The sequence below is a fragment of the Trichosurus vulpecula genome, chromosome 3, assembly GCF_011100635.1.
Source record: "Trichosurus vulpecula isolate mTriVul1 chromosome 3, mTriVul1.pri, whole genome shotgun sequence".
In the NCBI taxonomy this organism is placed as follows: Eukaryota; Metazoa; Chordata; class Mammalia; order Diprotodontia; family Phalangeridae; genus Trichosurus; species Trichosurus vulpecula.
Genome location: NC_050575.1, coordinates 401,583,773 through 401,603,197, shown reverse-complemented (window position 1 = coordinate 401,603,197; position 19,425 = coordinate 401,583,773). Strand labels below are relative to the sequence as shown.

Below are 19,425 nucleotides of genomic sequence, written 5' to 3'. Positions count from 1 at the left end.
GAATTCTGTTGAGTTTACAGTTCTGCAGGCATTCTATCAATTAATCAAAAAGCATTTATTAAGAGTTTACTATGTGCCACCCATTGTGCTAAGTACTCAGAATTCAAAGAAGTCTTTTATCCAAGATATATGAAGCATTTATTGAAATGTGTAAGACTAAGAGCCATTCCCCAATAGATAACTGACCAAAGGATATGAACAGGCAATTTTCAAAGGAAGAAATACAAGCTTCCAATATTCATATGAAGAATGCTCCAAATCACTAATGACAAGAGAAATTAAAATCAAAACTATGCTCAGGTTCCATGTTACACCCATCAGATTGCCAAAAATTAAATGAGAAAGATGATGACTGTTGGAGGGCTGCTGGAAAAGAGGCATACTAATGCATTGTTGGTGAAGCTGTGAATTGGTCCAGAGATTCTGGAAAACAATTCAAAATAATGCCTCAAATGTTAGTAAACTGTGCATACACTTTGACCTAGTGATACCACCACTAGGCAGGACCCACATGTACAAAAACATTTATAGCAGCTCTTTTCCTAAAAACCCCAAACTGGAAACTAAGGGGATTCTTTCAGGGAATGACTTAACAGATAGTGGTAAATAAATGTAATTGAATATTATTATACCATAAGAAATGACGAAACGGACAGTTTCAGACAAAACAGGGGAGACCTCTATGATCTGATGCAGAGTGAAGTGAGCACAACTAAGAGAAAAAAACTCATATAATCATAACAACATTATTGAGAAAAACAACTTTGAAAGACAACTCTGATTGGGCAACCATAAACCATGAATCCAGAGAACTGAAGATGCCTCCTGCCAGAGAACTAATAGACATAAAATGCAGAGTGAGACATTCATTTTTCTACATGGCCAATGTGCAACTTTGTTTGCCAGACTGTGTGTAACTATTGTAAGGGCTTTTTTAAATTAGTTAATAGGGAGAGGAAGTGGGAGGGAGACTTGCTACATCCTTCTTCAAATAAATAAGTAGATGAAAATTTAAAAAGAAAACTAGAAAAACAAATCAAAAATAGGTTTCCTTGAAATATCAAGAACCTAGTTCTCTATCTAGTTGGAGTGATTTCATTATTAGTTCCGGATTTTTTCTATTATTGTTATTTTTAAAATTTTTTTCTTCAAGTAATATTGAAAGAACAATCAACCATTTTACTTAACTGTGGGAATTAAATTATTTATGCAGGAACCATAGAAACAAAATGAGAAAACTGAGAGGGATTTCTAAGATAATCTATTTCATTCTCTTATTTTATGGATAAAGAAATTAGAATCCAGAGAAAGAGGAGTAATTCACATGGGGGAATATTTTTGGAAACTTATTATCATGTGAGTGATCAAAGCCACAGTGAATGTCAATAAATAACATAAATACTTTAGAGTAAACTAGGAGATTCTGGGGAGAAAACATTCCAGGTTTCTTTAGAAATCTGGGTTTCACTATGTTCTACTTTGATTTAATACTGTTCTCCTCCAAGAAACTTCCTGGAAACTTCCATATGAATCTCTTTTGTTCTAGCTATAGTTCCATATTGCCAGTAGGTTGAAGATGAAGAAGCAAAGTGTTCTTTTTTTGTTGTGGTTCAGTCATTTTTTTTAACAAGTCAGACTCTCTGTGATCCTGTTTGGGGTTTTCTTGGCAAAGATACTGGAGTAGTTTGCCATTTATTTTTCCAGATCATTTTACAGGTGAGGAAACTGAGAAAAAAGGGTTAAGTGACTGGTCCAGGGTCACACAGCTGGTAAACATCTGAGGCTGGATTTGAATTTGTGAAGATGAGTCTTTCTGATTCCAAGCCCAGTGCTCTATGTACTATGGCACCACTGATACTATATGATCAAGAGCGCATCATTTAATTTCTCTGAACCTTAGTTTCTTCATCAGTAAAAAGAAGGGATTGGATTACATAGCCTCTACGTTTTCTCCTACCTCTTAATCCATGATCTTATGACTTTTTCAAGGTCACCTAGAAAACTGATGGTGCCAAAACTTGGGGAGCATTTCAGTTCCCAAATGCTGTATCATATATATTATGTAGGCATCTGGCCTTTGAGAACCAAACTGTGGAGACTAGTGTGTGGTCCAGGGGCAGGTCGATACTCACAGTGCAGTGCCTATCAGAGCTGATTCAAGCTGCTACCCTCCTAAATCTGACATGATGCGGTAACATTCAAGGAGCCCCTGATTCCCTGAACAGTAAGAAAGACCTGGGAAGTGAATGAAAAAACCACAGGAAATCCATCCTTCTAGAGGCTGAGCTGGAGGAATTGCCACAACCTGAGCAATGTTCAGAGAATGAATGGTCACCATGGGTTGGTGACTGATGAAGAAGAGAGTAAGGATCAGAAGGTCAGAGTGGAGAGCGGATAAAACCTAGCTTTGTCTCTGTCATCACTTGGGTCAGGGGTGCAAGAGGTGAATTGAGGTGGGAGTTAGTTTTCTTTTGGATGGGTGGATTTCCTAGAAATTAGAGTAGCCCAAAAGTAGAATGGTGGTGGGTTCCCCCTGCTTGGAGGTCATCAAGAAGAAGATGGATGCCAGCTTGGCAGGTATGTTGTATAACTGATTCATTCATGTTAAAGAATACAGCAACAACAGCAACAGTAATAACAGTATTTATATAGTTCTTTAAGGTTTACAAAGTGCTTTACAAATATCTCTTCATTCCTCACAACAACCCTGGAAGCTAGGTGCTAATATCGTTCCCATTTTACAGATGAGGAAACTGAGGCAAACAGAGGTTCAGTGACTTGTCTAGGTCACACAACTAGTAAGTATCTGAGGCCACATTCAATCTCAGATCTTCCTGATTCTAGATTCAGTGATGGCTGCTGAGGTCCTTTGCTGACTCAAATTCTATCATCCGAGGAAGAGAGAAGCTAAAAGCCAGATGCTAGGCTGAGCCATCCCTCCAATGGGTTGCTAGGGGAAGCTAAATCTTAGACACACCGCTTGAAATAGAAGTCAACTATGACAGATTCAGAGTTCTCGGGGTGGTTGGTGAGGGTGACAGGCTGGTTCTCCTGATGAAGAGTACAGAGGAACCAACCTGGGTAGATGGCTGACTCTAATCTAGAGGTAAGTCCAGTGTCATGCATATAGAAGGTAAAGTTCTTGGATTCTTCCTTGCTGCGATAAAGGTCCATGATGTTCTTATGCTGAGTGTGGAGGCAAGAACAATGAGGAGAAGTTAAGGCAGAGGACATAGGCAGACTATTTTCTATGCCTACTGACCTCCCTGAGGATAGAAGGGATCATTGAAGGATTCCCTGGGGAGGTAGATTTCAAGGGCATCTAGAAGTTAGCATAAAGGGGGCTTCCTCATTCCCACCCCCCTCCCACCCTGCCCCAACCACTCACTACTCCTCTAATGAGGGGCAAATCCCAGTGGACTGCTGTCCTGGGTCCTGACCCAGGACTATGTGTTGTTAACTGAGATTCAGGTATCCTGGAGGCACTGCAGGTTAGAACTCACCTCTATCTGAAGAATAGGCTGCTGAGCCATCCCAACTGATAGACACTGGGATCCTCTTTCAATGCCCAGGATAATAGGAGACTGATTGGCATCCAGTGACCTATTGGGGACCACGTTTATCTCTTCACCTAGAAAAAGGGGCCAGATGGAGAAAAAGAGGACCTCCCTCTCTAGTCTTCCCACAAGTGAACCTGGGGAGCATGACTCCTGAGTTCCTACCTGAAGCACTGGGAGAAGGCAAGGGGCTGCCTGGCCAGAATGATTAAATGTTCCCTCCCTAACTGGTCCAAGGAATAAGACCATTTAGTCTGGCTGAACAGGACGACAAAAAAAGTGCTGGTTGGATTCATTTGAATCAGGGGGTAGGAGAGCCCTCCATCAAGGAGGAAGAGTGTTGTACTAAAGGATCTTCTCTTTTTCTGAGTACCACCCACTCATTTACTCAGTTTGGCTTATTTTGTGTGTTATTCACAGAGCTCTGGACTTGGAGTCAAGTGACTTGATTTTAAATTTCAGCTATGCCACATACAACCTGTGTGACTTTTGTCATGGCACTTGACTTCTCCACTAGAAAAGGAGCAGGTTGGACTAGATCAGGGCTTCTTAAATTTTTTTTTCCATTCATGACCCCTTTTTGAGTTTCGGCAGCATGTGTTGGCATTGCACGGCCTGAGGGCATACTCAATGCAAAGTGAACAGGCTTTGTGTTCAGAACCAAGGCTGCAGTGATATTGCATGATGCAGTATGGGCAAGCACTGCCAGAAACACCTCAGATTCGTTACGTGTTTGATTTGGAACTATTTTTGGTCCTTGTGCATTCAGAAACCTTTTATTGTTGCCAAATTTTTCACAACCTCATATGTGGTAGCAACCCACAGTTTAAGAAGTGCTAGACTAGATGACCTCAAAGTATCCATCTGTCTAGATCTAGGAGTCTTTAATTCTCTAGTTCTTTGTTGAAGACATAACTTTGAAGTTGTGTCCAGTCTCCGCAACATCAGTGAAAAGAGTCTATGCCACCTGAGCATCATTTAGAAGATATGTAATATTGATAGAATATTATGTGGATGCCATGAGAAAGTCCTCTTTCTACTGAACATCCCTCCCACCACACACACACACACACACACACACACACACACACACACACACACACACATATATATATACACATATACATTATAAATATACATATACACATATATACACATACGTACATATATATGTACATACTATATATATATATATATATATATATATATATATATATATATATATGTATATCCCCTCCAGGGCTGATAATGCTCTAGCACTTTGAGAGTATTTGCATTTTCATGGAGTCTAGGCACCATGGCAGGCTGGTGTGTGTGTGTGTGTGTGTGTGTGTGTGTGTGTGTGTGTGTGTAATCCCTGAAGGAATTATTTATCCAGATACTTTCTTGCCTGACAGCTAGAGACACAGAGTGGATAAGTTTCTATAAGGTAGAAGGCAGAATGGAAGGTCTGGAGTATGGGTGCCTGCTTCCTCCTGTGAGGTGCTGAGTTACAGAATCTGAGCATCCAGGAATACACCAGATATTTGGATAAGCAGATGACACAAGAGGCCAGAGAAACACGGAAGATAAAACTCTGCCTTCTTCTCAAAGCAAAAAATGTACTTGCATTGCTCAGCTATATCCTCTCTTTCCGGAGGACATGCCTACCTGTACCCAGATTCTCTCAGCCATTAGGAGACATTAGGGGAAGGGCAGGAATATGCCCCACTATGATACTGAAAGGCTAATCTATATCAGCTAGTAGAAAAACAAAGACCTCACTACCAGTCTTTTCTTTTTTTTGAAGAGGGAAGGTAGGACAATTGGGGTTAAGTGACTTGACCAAGGTCACACAGCTAGTAAGTGTGTCAAGCATCTGAGGCTGGATTTGAACTCAGGTCCTCCTGACTCCAGGACTGATGGTCTACTCACTGAGCCACCTAGCTGCCCCTAACCAATCTCTTCTTCCCAGGAAAACAGAGGGCTCAGCCAAGACAAAACCTAAATATGGAGAAAAGTCCTTCTATGTGAGAAAATGTTCCTAATCCTTCCAATGTCATAGCAACAACGTATAAGAATATTTGGGGACCTGTTGAAATATAGTTTCTTTGTTAGGGACTTTTGATTTGTTCTGTCATGATAAATGACTTCATGAAGTCTTGAGCCAAGGTGCTCTCCAGCTCTTAAGATTCTAATTTAAATATAACGAGTATTTCTGGGACCAGAGCCTGTGAGCCAGTGCTAATCTGCATGATGGACCTTTCTGTGCTCCCAAGAGGCAATGTGGAGAAAGCCTGGCAAAACCGGGGCTGATTTTGTAACTAACCATCAATAACTTTTCCTGCTTGCACTCTTCCGGCCAGAAGCTGATCATTCTGCACATAAATGAACTTCATTGAAGCATCTTTTATTCTGAAATACAAGAGTCTATTTAAGTTTGGTGAAGACAGCAACAGGCCCTTCCATGGTGCAGTGAAAGCAGCCTCGGATTCCAAATCAGAGGACCAAGGTCAGAATCCAGGCTCTGCATCTTGCTCTCTCTGTGACCTGGAGAAAGGTTCTGAGTCTCAGTTTCCTCCTCTATATCAGTACAGAAGGCGGAAGGAGGATCAGGAGATGAACTTGGTTTTAAAAATATTTTGATGACTATTTCATTATAACTTGCTTCATTTGTATTCCTATGTATTTTCTTTTATGCACTTAACAACATCCTTCTCCTACTGATAAATGGGAAAAAGGATATGAATAGACAGCTTTCAGACAAAGTAATCAGAACTATCTATAGTCATAAGAAATAATGTTCTAAATCACTATTGATTAGAGAAAGGCAAATTCACACAGCTCTAAGGTACCACCCCACACCTATCAGATTGGATAATATGATAGAAAAGGAAAATGACAAATGGAGGAGATGTGGGAAAATTCAGACACTAGTGCACTGTTGGTTGAGTTGTGAACTGATTTAACCATTCTGTAAAGCAACTTGAAACTATGGCCAAAGGGTTAATACCACTACCATTTCTGTATCTAAAAGAGAAAAGAAACAAAAAGGAAAATGACCTATCTGTATAAAAATATTGATAGGAGCTCTTTTTGTGGTGGAAATTGATGGGGAGGCCCATCAACTGGAGAATGGCTGGACAAGTTGTGGTGTATGACTGTGATGGAGTACCATTGTGCTATAAGACATGATGGACAGGATGCTCTCAGAAAAACCTGGACTCACATTAACTGAGGCAGAGTGAAAGAGTAGAACCTGGAAAACATTGTACACAGGAATGATAATATTGTATGATGACCAGTTGTGAATGACTTAGCTATTCTCAGAAACACAATGACCCAAGACAACTGTGAGGGACTTACATTGAAAAATGCCATACATCTCCAGAGAAAGAACTGACGGTGTCTGAATGCAGATCAAAGGATACTTTAAAAAACTTTATTTTTCTTGGTTTTTTTAATGAGGAAGGGGCTGTGTTTTCTTCTATAACATGACTAATATGGAAATATATTTTGCATGACTGCACATGTATAACTTATATTAAATTGCTTGCCTTCTCAATGAGGGGATAGGGGAGGGAGGGAGAGAATTTGGAATTCAAAAAATTTTAAGAATAAATCTTAAAAATAGTCTTTATGTGTAAATTGGGGAAGAATAAAATATTAAATACATATAAAAATTATTCTGAAAAGGCATCCAAAGACTTCATCAGACCTTACCCAAAAAAGTTAAGGACCCCTGGATTAAAAACAGATGTAAAGTCCCTTTGATCTCTGAAGCTTATGATTCTTTGCTTTCCTCAAGATTTGTCCCATTACTTCCCCCCTTACTTTTATCGCTACTAAGCTCCTCCGACTTTCCCCCCAACTCCCATTTCTGTGCCCGTTTCACCAAATGAGACATTTCTCTCCCAGCTCTTCTGAGCTCATGCACAACCCAATGGGCTCACCTCAAAGTCCCTGGCCAGACACCAAAGTCTATTTTCCTTCCCTCTTCTGTTCTATCTCTTTTGCCAGAACCAGCTTCCTGGGAGAGGTAGAATAGAAGGGCCCAGGAGTCAGGAACTTTGACCTCTGGACTTTGCTTTGCCATCACTTAGATGTGTGGCTCTGCACAAACCCCATCACCTCTCTGGGTCTCAGTTTCTCTATCTGTAAAATGATAGTGTTGGACCAGATGCTCTCTAAAGTTTCTCTCCAAGCAAGTTTTCTTCCTTATTCTTCCTCCTCTTTGCCATTACTTCTCTGTGTCTCTAATAACAATTTCATATATTTGAGATTTCAAAGCACTCGCCACCTACTACCTCATGTGATGCCCACAGCATTCAGCAAATGTTTCTTAAGTGCCCATTATGTGTAATGGACTGTGCAAAGTATGAGGGGGGAAGTAAAAAGAAGCTCAGATTAAATTAGACAAGATCCTATCTTAATAAAGAGCATTCGCATACTGGAGGTGAGACAATTATCTCCACTTCACAGCTGAGATGACAGAGAAAGCAAAAAGGGAACTAGACCAGTAGACAGGAGACTCCAATTTCAACACTTGGCTTCACCACAAGTTAGCTGTGTGGCTTTGGGAAAGTTGTCTAACCTCTCTGGGCCTGTTTCCTCCTTTTTAAAGTTCAGAGATTGATATTGTCAAAGTTAAAATAGTTATATCCCTCATTTTAAAAAATAATAAGTTCACTGTTTTTGTTTCGGGGGCATTATTTAGATGTTTGCTAGAAAGCCTCTACTGCATTAAAACAAAAGATATCTATGTCTTTAAAGTTTAAAAAAGGAAATGGTTAGACTAGATGAAACCTAGAAGCTTTTTCAGCTCTGACATTCTAGAATTCTATGAAACTAAGACACAGAGAAGTTTTTTTGTGGTTAGTCACACAGTTTAGTTAATGGCAAAGACATCCTGTTCTTCTGTCTCCTTCCCCAGTTAGGGGGAACAGTGGATAAAACTGAGCCTGAAGACCTGAGTTCAAATGTGATCTCAGACAATTATTAGCTGCATGACCCTAGACAAATCACTTAAAAAAATATCCGGTCTTCCTTGGTTTTCCCAAGTGTAAAATAAAGTTGATAATATCACCTACTTCCTAGGGTTGTTGTGAGCATAAAATGAAATAATATTTGTAAAAGTGCTTAGCACAGTGCCTGGCATATAGTAGGCATTAAATAAATGATTACTTGTTTCTTTCCTTTCCTCTTTCTGTTCTCCCTTCTTTTCTTCCTCCTTCCTTTTCTCCTTCCTTCCTTCCCTCTTTCCCTCTCTCCCTTCTTTCCTCCTTTCTTTTCTTCCTTGTCTCCCTGCCTCTCTCTCTCCTTCCCTCTAATCCTTTCTTTTTCTCTGTCCCGCCCTTCCTCTAATCTCTCCTTCTTTCTCTCCTTCTCTTCCTTCTTTTCTCTATCCCTCCTTCCCTTGACTTCCTTTTTTCTTTCCTTTCTTCCCTCCTTCCCTATGTACCTCCTTCCTCCCTCTCTCCTTCCCTGTTTTCCTTCCTTTCCTCCTTCCCTCCCTTCCTTCCTTCCACACTGGCATTATGGTGCAGTGGAAAAGGCGTAGGATTTAGAGTCTGAGAATCTGGATTCAAATCCCACTTATTGCCTCTGTGATGTTGAGTAAGTTTTTTGAGACTCTGTTTCTTCATCTATAAAATGGGAGAGCTGGACTTGATCTCTAGGGTTTCTTCTAGCTTTAGAGCTCTGAACTCAGGAGATTTCTTAGCACTAGACTACGTAAGCTCACAGCACAGTGAAGACTGTCTCAGTTTCCTCATATGTAAAATGAGGGGGTTGAACTAAATGATCCCAAAGAACCCTTCCAGCTCTAGATCTAGGATCCTATGGTCCCCTAAAGAAACAGGGCAATCATGCAGTCAGTCAACAAGCACAGAAGCATGCTATGTGAGCCAGGCGTTGAGGAAAGGAAAGCAGCAATACACAGTCCCAGCTCTCAAAGAATCTACATTCCAAGTTGGGGAGACAGCATGCAAATAACCACAAAAGTCGATTCTCCATGAAGTGGGGGTACTAAATTTTAAGAAGCAGTAGCAAGAGGTCAAGAGGTTTTGCTTATAGTTACTGTCACCTGCTGTTGGAAACAAGCATTATATTAAGGGAAACAGAGAAACCCTAGAAACTCACCCATTTGAGCTCCACCAATTCTGGAGGGACAACAGGGAGTAGGGATGCGATGGGTGTGGGAGACCTTTCCTCTAGAATTAGGCTTTGCCTTGATCATGCAGCATTTTACATAGAATTTGAACAGTTTTGATTCAGGGAAGACTCACCGGAAGCATAAGGCCTTGCTTAGAACCATCTTGAGCTCCCCAGTTTGGAAGATCTTCTGACTTCTAGAAAAAAAGCCCTAATAGGGGATAGGGTCTAAGTTGTCATGAAAAGGGAGAGGAAGCAGGCCTCTGAGGCTAAGCAGAAGGTTGAGACCCCTCTAGGAACCTGACCCCACATCCCCTTTCCAACTTTGTCCCTTCTTCCCTACAAGAAGGAAAAGAAAAATGTTTTCCCAGACCAAGGAAGGGTGGAATGGAGCCACTTAGAACAGTTCCCAAAGCCACCTGGGAAGCATCAAGGTATTAGAAAGTAAAGCTATGAAACACCAGTCTGCCCTGACCATACCTTTTCTGCCTTCTGCCCCAAGTCAATGCTCCGTCAGCTCCCAAAAGAGATCCACTCATGCTATATAAGATACAAGGGGAGGAGGAAAATCACTGACTCACCCCTTTCCATGTAAAGGGAAGTCCCAAGTTGGAACATGTCACTACAATACCACAAACGTTCCTAGTAATTTAAGGACTTACCAATTTCTCCAGAATACCTAGTGAGTCAGTGTTAGTGGTAGGTTAGAAGAGCATTGCCTGTGGAGAACAGCTCGGGACAGGGAGGCTTGTGACATGGGAGAAAGAGCTTGGAACTGGAATTGGAAGATGACAGTTTGAATTTTGGCACTGCTATTTATTATCTTTCTGGTACTCAGTCTCCCTTAGCTATAAAATGAAGAATTTGGACTAGATAATCACTTCCAGGTCTAAATCTCTGATCTTGTAACCAAGGAGATCCACTCATTTGACCAGACTCCAGAGATACAACCTTTGTTCTTTTAACCCAAATGTCTTAGTATAGCTTAAGGAAACAACCCTAGTTTGGGATCTGTCCAGGGTGCTTTCCTTCCCAGTTACTTTGGAATCTCAACCTCTTTGGGCAAGCTCCCTCATAGCCTTTGGGGGCTGGGGAAGGGGCAGGAAGTGGACCTGACCTCCCTCTGTCCCCTCAGCTTTCTGGGCTCACTACAATATATTTTATCCTGCACTTTAACCTACATCCTCCTTGATAATTTATGGTCTAAGTGGTTTTGTTGGAGTGGATCCTCATTCCATTGACACAGATCACAGCCCTCCTGTGACTACAAGAATGGCCAAAAGTGTGGGGGGAAAATCACCTGTGGTCAATCTGGGGTTGAACCCCTCAACTTAGCTAATCTAGTCTTCAGACAGGAGATACATGATCCATTCTTAGAGTTGTACTCAAAGCCAGTCAGCTTGGTAAAGAGACAACGGTGGACAAAGCCCTGGTTTTAGAGGAAGGAAGACCTGAGGTTCAATTCCTTCCTCAGACACTTACTATGTGACACTGGGCAAATCACTTAATCTCTGTCACCTGCGGTTTTCTCATATGTAAAATGAGTAGGCCAAATGCAGCAACTTCCAAGGTATCCTCCTACTCTAAGCCTACTGCTAGCAAAGCCTTCAAGAAACAAAAATTAAGAGGGTAGTATGAATTTTTGAAATTTAATTTTTTCAATCAACAAAATCATTTTTTTCTTTCTCCCACTCTCCTCTCCTCATCATTGGAAAAAGAGAAAGAGAAACAAAGCCTTTGTAACAAATTTGCATAGTCAAAATAAATACCTGCACTGGTCATATCCCAAAAAACACATGGCTCATCCTTTGAGTTGGTCACTTCTTTGTCAGGAGGTGGACAGCGTGCTTCATCATTGGCTCCTTGGGATCATGGTTGGTCAATTACATTCTTACATCATTCAAAATTATTTGTCTTTACAATGTTGTTATCATACGAATTGTTTTCCTGGTTCTGCCCACTTCACTCTGTATCAGTTCACACAACTCTTCCCCCAATCCCCTAAAACCATCACTTTCATCATTTCTTTTTTTTTATTTGAGGTAATTGGGGTTAACTGACTTGCTCAGGGTCACACAACTACTAAGCGTCTGAGGTTGGATTTGAACTCAGATTCTCCTGACTTCAGGGCTGGTGTGCTATGCACTGCACCACCTAACTGTCCCTCCTTTCATCATTTCTTACAGCAAGAGTATTCTATCATTTCTATTCTATTATTCTATAACCATAATTTGTTCAATCATTCCCCAATTAATGGATATTAGCTTCCTGTAGTTTGTGCCCCCCCCAAAGAACTACTAGAAATATTTTTGTACCTTTGGGTCCTTTCCATCTTTATTTGCTCTATTTGTGATATATACCTAGTGGTGGTATTGCTAAGTCAATGGTTATGTAAAGTTTAGTAATTTGCTGGGCATAGTCTAGACATTACTTTCCAGAATCACAGTTCCACTAACAGCGCAGGAACTGTATCTGTTTTTCTGCAGCTACACCAACATTTGTCGTTCCCCTTTTTGTCCTTTTTCTACTCTGAAGGGTACAATGTGGAGCCCGAGAGTTTTTAAAATTTGAATTTCTCTCTAAATAACTTGGAGTACTTTCGCATATGAATAATGATAGTTTGATTTTTTTTCTTTGAAAATTGCCTATTCCTATCCTTTGACCATTTATCTCTTGGGGAATTGCTCTTATTCTTACAAATTTGAATTAGTTCCTCATATAAAAATATCTATAATATGATAGCCAACATTTACATGGTACTTTAAGGTTTGCAAAATGTTTTACAAATATTATTTCCTTTTCCCCCCATTTCACATGAGAGGACATGGAGATAGAAAGAAGTTAAATGATTTGCTGAGGATTACACACCTAGTACGTCTGAGGCCAGATTTAAACGCAGCTTTCCTGGCTCTGGGCCCAATACTTTATCTGCTGAGCTCCCTAGCTGCAGGTGTCTTGGAAATATAACTTGGAAATGAGACCTTTATCAGAGAAAATTGCTGTAAAGATTCCTCCCCCCCATTACCTGCTTTCTTTCTAATTTTAGATGCATTGGTTGTTTTCTTGTGCAAAAACTTTTTAACTGCCCATCATTATGAGTCATCAGAGGATAATTTTAGTGGAGGGAAAGAGGGAAATCTATGACTCCAAGCCATAAAGGTAATAAATCAGTGGTTCTCAAACCACCGAGCACTGCTAAGTGTGCCATAAAATTTTGGAAATTATGGTATTGCAAATTTTAAACATTATAATTATGGCTTAATATAAATTTACTGACCTAGCATGCTATCATAAGTTTAGTTCTGAAAAGTAAATTAACTCGCTTATTACATATACTAACCTTAAAATGCTTCAGACCTTCAGTCTCTCAAAGAACTCAATAGAACAGGCTCCTCATATCAAATAGGAACTAGGCATACATGAGTCCTTACTCTCCTGTAGTGTTGTTAACTTAATCATTCAGTGTCCCACAATTCCTCAAGGCAAAAACTATTTGAATAGGGGCCAACAAAATTAGAGAATCATCAAAATAGACTAAAGCTATAAGACTAAAAATAGTTATGTGGGAAAGAGTTATAAAAATACAGAGGCTTCAGAATGCTATCAAGTTCCCTAAAGCAACAGAGGCTAAAACCAATGCCTCTGTCCCAGATGTGCCTTAATTGGTCCACAAAGCAGATTAATCCCAACTGTCCAGGCCAAATTAATCTGTAACTTTCATCATTCTCCAGGAAAAGGTCCTAACCCACACATCACATCCTTGCTTTGTTTTGTTTTGTTTTGTTTTTGTTCTTAATTTTGTATATATGTTGTGGTAATGGTGGTGGGAGGTGTGGATAGTAGACCAGGGAATCATCGACTAATTAATTTCCTCCCAGCCCAGTTGTTCTCACAGCAGATGTGAGGCTGACAATAGAGAAAATGGTACCAAACCATCACTTCTTTAGAGTGTTCTCTCTTTCTCTCCCTCCCTCCTTCCCTCCCTCTCCCTCCTTCCCTCATTCCCTCCCTCTTCTTCCCTCCTTCCTTCCCCCTCTCTCCCTTCCTCCCTCCCTTCCTTCCCTTCTCTCCCTCCCTCCCTCCTACCCCTCCCTTCCTCTCTCTCTCCCTCTGTCTCCTGTCTCTTCTCTCTCTGTCTTCTCTCTCTCTCTTCCCTCCTCTCTGTCTCTCTCTTACTCACATACACACTCACATTAGATTTTCTTTCTATACAACAGATAAGTCTTTAAAGTTTTAAATAAGTGTAGGCAATGTTAATCCTTTACAAGATATGAAAAACTTTCTCTCATCAGAATTGATGGAAGTAGAGAATGAAAATCAGTCCTGCTCTTGGTGGCCCTTTAAAAACTGAAACAAACTGCTTAAGGAGTCCACTGAGACAGGAGATGGTTCCAAAGAATGTGACCTCTGGGAGTAGAAAAGAGAGCCAGGCAATAGTCGTCCTTTGTAAAATGGAGATAATTAATAACACCTGCCCCCGGGGCTGGTGTGAGAATCAAATGAGACACTAATTGTAAAGAGCGTAGCACACAGTAAGTACTACGGAAATGTTAGTCATTATTATTATTAGAATTTGAGCTCTGAAAAAAAATAGGTCCAGGAAGACCAGCTGAGCAGGCTGCCCAGAAGAGATACTCCACCCACAGAGAAAACCACCAGGATGCCAAAACAAGGGAAAGGATGATCGGGAGCTACAATGTCGGGGGGTGAGTTGTCTTGGTCACACCTATTGATGTACTCGATGAACACTCCAATCCTTCCACTGACACTGCTAATTGTGGGAGAGTGTGACCCACTTTTATGGAGGGAACATTTTGTTCTTACTGTTTCTTATGTCATCTCAGTAAATTCTTTGTTGTGAGCTAATTGTGTCTTCTTGGGTGATTATTAACACGTAAGCACATTGGTGGTGGATGCGTGAGCTATAGTTTTGGGAGCGAGAACTCACAGAGTACCTTATACCTGGGCAGGGTGTGGGGGAAGAGTAGCTATGGTTTTGGGGAACCACCTCACCACCTTGAGGGGGTTATACCTATAGATGTATGTGTCATTTTCCCCCAGTAAAATGCAAGCTCCTTGAGGGCAAGAACATTTTCATTTTTATCTTTGTACCACTGTTGCCTAACAGAATTCCTGACATATAAGAGCTATTGGAAAAATGCTCGTAGATTGACTGAATAATTGACTTCCTTATTGAGACTTGGAGCTATTAACTGCTCTCTAGCTTCCTGCTTAGTTTCAGGCTGCACATATATTTCTGTACCTCTTCCCAATTTAGATTTCCTCCTACTAGATTCCTCTTTCCAGGTTCATTGCTAGGTGAGAATATAATAACCAGCCTTATATTGAGTGCCTTAGCTAGGGCCTTCCTTGTCCCCTACACCCGCCTGTCAGCCTCAGTCCTGACTCATGATGAGAATTGGGAAATGACATTAGAAACTATAACAATGCTTAGGAAATAAGCCAGGTGAACAAACATTAGTCAATAAGTGTTTACGAAGATTAAATATTGAAACAATATGTGCCTCAAGAAGTTTAGAATATGCTGGGGGGGTGGTTAGATGCACGTAAAAGGTAAATAGATAAGAATAATCTAACATGCAATTAGGGAGAGGCAAAAGAGATCAAGACAAAGTAGATAGAGAGAGAGATACATAGAGGATAGATACATACATACATAGAAGATAGACAGATAGATAGATACATAGATGAATGGATAAATGCATAGGTGGATGGATAGACAGGCAGATAGGGAGAGAGAGAGAGAGAGAGAGAGAGAGAGAGACAGACAGACAGAAAGAGAGAGAGATCTCAATTAGTGCAAATAAAAAATCCTCTGAAGTGACCGAATTATTGGAATTTACATGTCATATTTTCATTGGGCTGGAACCAGTTATCATATTTTACATAATTATGACTTTGAATACTGTATATTCTAATTCTTACAATCATTTCAGGGAATTCTATTCTCATTAATTGTTGTTGGTCCTTCATTTTCAAAGTGGACCAATGACATCACAGGGTGATATATTGACTTTTGTGTGAACTCGATCCAATTAAATCTCACTAATTAAGACCTGGCTGAAGGATAGATAGGGCATTTATTAAGCTCTTACCATGTGCCAGGTACTGTTACGAGCACTGAGAATATAAATGCAAGTAAAAAGAAAGACATTCTCTACCCTGAAGAAGCTTACATTCAAATGGGGGGAGCCAACATGTAGAAAGAAACAAGAACAAGAGGTAGGGGTCAGAGAATGGAGATGGGGAAGATACGTGCAGATGTAGGAAAGTCTGGAGGGATAGAAGCAGACCTGGGACAGGAGTAAGCATGGCTGGCCTGGGAACTCCTCTAAATGGAGGTTTCAGGCAAGAACTCATCCACTGGAGGAGGAGAGAGTCCCAGAAGCAGAGGCACCTCCAGGGAGAAAAGGATGATGAAGGCTGATGAGAACACAGGTGACCAAAGAACACAAATAGAAAATTCTGTAGAGTCAGAACAGAGGGAAAAAACAAGTACTTGAGGAATATTTGATAAGGAAAGAAGTACTTTGAGCATATTTCCCTTCTTTCTCCCGATTGAAATTCACAGAAATGCTAATTGCTTTGCTGCATTTTTCTAAATGATTCCGGAGTTATCCTGCATTTTACTGGTGATAACCAGACAGCCATTTTCATCAAATAGCATTTTGTTATTTTCAAAGTCCTTTCTATACAGCCATTTTACTTTATTCTAATAACTAGTAGGTAATCTAAGATAATACTGCCTCCATTTCACAAGTGAGGAAACAGTTTCAGCAAAGTTAAGGGAGCTGCCTAAGATTACACAACTAATAAGTGGTAGTGATGGGAATAGATCTCTTCTTCTGCCACAAAGTCCAGAGTGTTTCCTTTTGCTTCTCTAATTATACGGATCTAATATTATATATTGGAGAAGGAAATGGCAAACCATTCTAGTATCTTTGCCAAGAAAACCCCAAATAGCGTCTTGAGTCAGTTATACATAATTGACCATATATGTGTGTATAATATTATATATATGTATATATATGAATGTAAAATTAAAGATAGTTTTATGTAAAAACAACCCAGCTTTATATGTAGAATCTGGGGTTTCCTTCACACATGGGCCCTTAGAAATCTATTCCAAGCTTGAGGCACTCAGTTGATAAGCATTCACCCAAATTCATCGCTTAGGAGCTCCTTCCACCCAGAGGACACAGGGCTTCAAACAAAAGACATTTAATCAATTAAGGCAAATTAAATGATGGATAAAGATCCCCCCCATATACATGGGGTACACTCTATCACTGGCCATTAGTAGGGGAGGGCACACAGAGAACACATATGACCAGGGAACATACATGGAAGGCTCACAGGTATATGGCTGGATTGCAGAAATAGCGGGGCAACTCACATTTCTGATGCTGTAGAATAGGAGTTCTTAATCTGGGTTCTGTGAATTTTTTAAAAAAATACTTTAATAGTTATTTCAATATATTTGGTTTCTTTTGTAATTCTCTATATTTGATTTATTTAAAGCACTGTTTTGAGGAGGGGTCCATAGGTTTCACCAAACTGCTAAAGGGGTCCGTGACACCAGCTGGACCATCTCCAGTCGTCCTGATGAATATCTGGTCACTGGACCCAGATGGCTCTGGAGGAGAAAGTGAGGCTGGTGACCTTGCAAAACCCTCCCTCACTCAAATTTAAGGCAACTGCAAGTCGTGTCATCATCTCCCTGATATCGTGGGCCTCTTTGAGAATGAAGAACAAACACAACAACAACCATGACACCAAAAAGTTTAAGAACCCTACCTGTGATTGCAGCATTATCCCCTAAGGATAGCATTATGCTCCTCTCTGTAGGGAGTCACATCATCCCTTCTGAGTGGGTGGGCAACTCTTCTACCTGCCCTGTGTCTGGGCTTGGCTACGTAGAACTGCTCTCTGCTGCCATCTGCTGGTCCTCAGGCTCTTCAAATCCATTGGTTGCTCTCTACTGCCACCTGCTGAGCTTCTATCAGATAGCAGCCTCTTCCTAAGAAGCATTAAAACTTTTAATGCACAACCAAAAACAATAAGCCATTTGTACCACCCTGATATTAACCATCTTCTCCTTATCCACCACTCCGCTGATGACCAGCCACTGAAGTAATCTCTCCACGTGTAACACAAAGTCAGAAGGGTTCTTACTATCATGTTGATTTTTTAAACTAAATTTTATTGATTTTTTCTGTTTTGATTCTGTATGTCATTTTCACTCTGTCTCTGTTGTCCTCCCTTCTCCTAGAGAATCATTCCATATAACGTATTTATGAAGAAAAAACTTTAAAAGGGAAAAAATAAAATCAGTAAAATCAATACATTGAAAAAAATCTAACGATCAATACTACATTTTACTCCTGGATCCCACCCACCTCTGCAAAAGAGTGAGTGTGGAGAGGTATCTTCTCACATCTCTTCTTTGGGGCTATATTAGGAAGGCAGAATTTATGATTTCAAAGAGAATCTCATATGTGCCTAAAAGGTCCGGAACCGCAGGATACAAGGAATTCTCTAGGCAGAAGGCAGGAGAACTAAAGCATGTATTTACACTCCACAATAACAAGCCCACAAACCAGCGTCCCCATTTTGATATTTTCATCAAAAGCTTCCAGGCCCAATAAGTCCGCCTTACAAGGGTAACCAGAAGGCCACAGAGAAGCGAGATGGTATAAGGCAAAATCGTATACATGCTTCCCCTCTACGGTAAGAAGATTACCCACTAGCCTCTAGTCAGCCCTGCTACCGGCAGCTCAGCTTCAGGCTGTAGGTGTCTCTGGCTCCAACCAGAAAAGGAAAGGAGGATCTTCAAGCTGTCCTCTCCCCTCTTATAGAGTTTTTGACATCATCAAACTGCCGCCTAAATGACCAGGGCCGATTGGTTCTTGACTTGGCCCTTCCCCCTAGCGTAGACCACGTTAACACACTTCCCCTCAGCCAGCCCCACGACTCATCACACAGGAAGCTCTGGTCCTGCCCTGGAAGAGCAAGCCCCAGTGTCCAGGGAAGCTCAACGAGGCAAGCTGAGTCATTCAAAGAAAACAAAGTCCATTCTGGCTACAGGGGCCAAGCTTGTCCTTTGTAATTTTGCAACATTCATTTTCTGATTATTTTAGAGTGGTTGTTCTTTCCATTTACACTGTTATTGGCTTTATGGATATTGCTTTGGAGTTGTTGTGTGTATGTGTTTGTTTGACTCTTCATTTTGTATCAGTCCACATAAGCATTTTTATATTTCTCTGTATTCCTAACATTTACAATTTATTGCATATAGGAATATTCCAATATATTTACACACTCCAATATGTTTAGGATTTGAATACTATGGATAAGTTTACTTTTCTTGGCAGTATGCTTTCCAGGGATGTACACATAGATGAGGAGGTTAATACACACATTGCCAGAGCTTGCTCAGCATTTAGGAGGCTCCAAAGGAAAGTGTGGGAGAGAAGCATTAGGCTGCTGATCGAACAGAAGGTCTACAGAGCCAATGTGCTGACCTCATCATTGTATGCCTATGAAACCTGGACAGTCTACCAGCACCATGCCAGGAAACTGAATCGCTTCCATTTGAACTATCTTAGGAAGATTCTGAAGGTCACCTGGCAAGAAAAGGCACTGGGTACCGAGGTTCTTTCTCAAGATGAACTGCCAGGAATTCAAACTCTACCGCGGAGAGCCCAACTCCAAT

At 40.7% G+C, this 19,425-nt stretch overlaps 1 protein-coding gene across 1 annotated transcript; it reads right to left on the bottom strand.

Moving 5' to 3' along the window:
* Positions 1 to 2,710: 2,710 nt before the first annotated feature.
* IL36RN (interleukin 36 receptor antagonist) lies at positions 2,711 to 17,719 on the bottom strand. Its single transcript, XM_036751854.1, has 4 exons — positions 17,508 to 17,719; positions 5,866 to 5,951; positions 3,504 to 3,631; positions 2,711 to 3,186 (listed from the first exon to the last, which is right to left on the bottom strand). Exons 2-4 carry the CDS (start codon positions 5,933 to 5,935, stop codon positions 2,968 to 2,970), a joined length of 417 nt encoding a protein of 138 aa, XP_036607749.1. The 5' UTR covers positions 5,936 to 5,951; positions 17,508 to 17,719; the 3' UTR covers positions 2,711 to 2,967.
* Between the last annotated feature and the right edge of the window lie 1,706 nt (positions 17,720 to 19,425).

Excerpts from the sequence above, each read along its gene's own strand:
- IL36RN (XM_036751854.1), bottom strand. The coding sequence starts at position 5,935 with ATGAAGTTCATTTATGTGCAGAATGATCAGCTTCTGGCCGGAAGAGTG. Across the intron at positions 3,632-5,865 it reads AGCAGGAAAAGTTATTGATG|GTGAAGAGATAAACGTGGTC; the intron begins GTTAGTTACAAA and ends CCCTTTTTCTAG. Across the intron at positions 3,187-3,503 it reads AGCCTATTCTTCAGATAGAG|CATAAGAACATCATGGACCT; the intron begins GTGAGTTCTAAC and ends CTCCACACTCAG.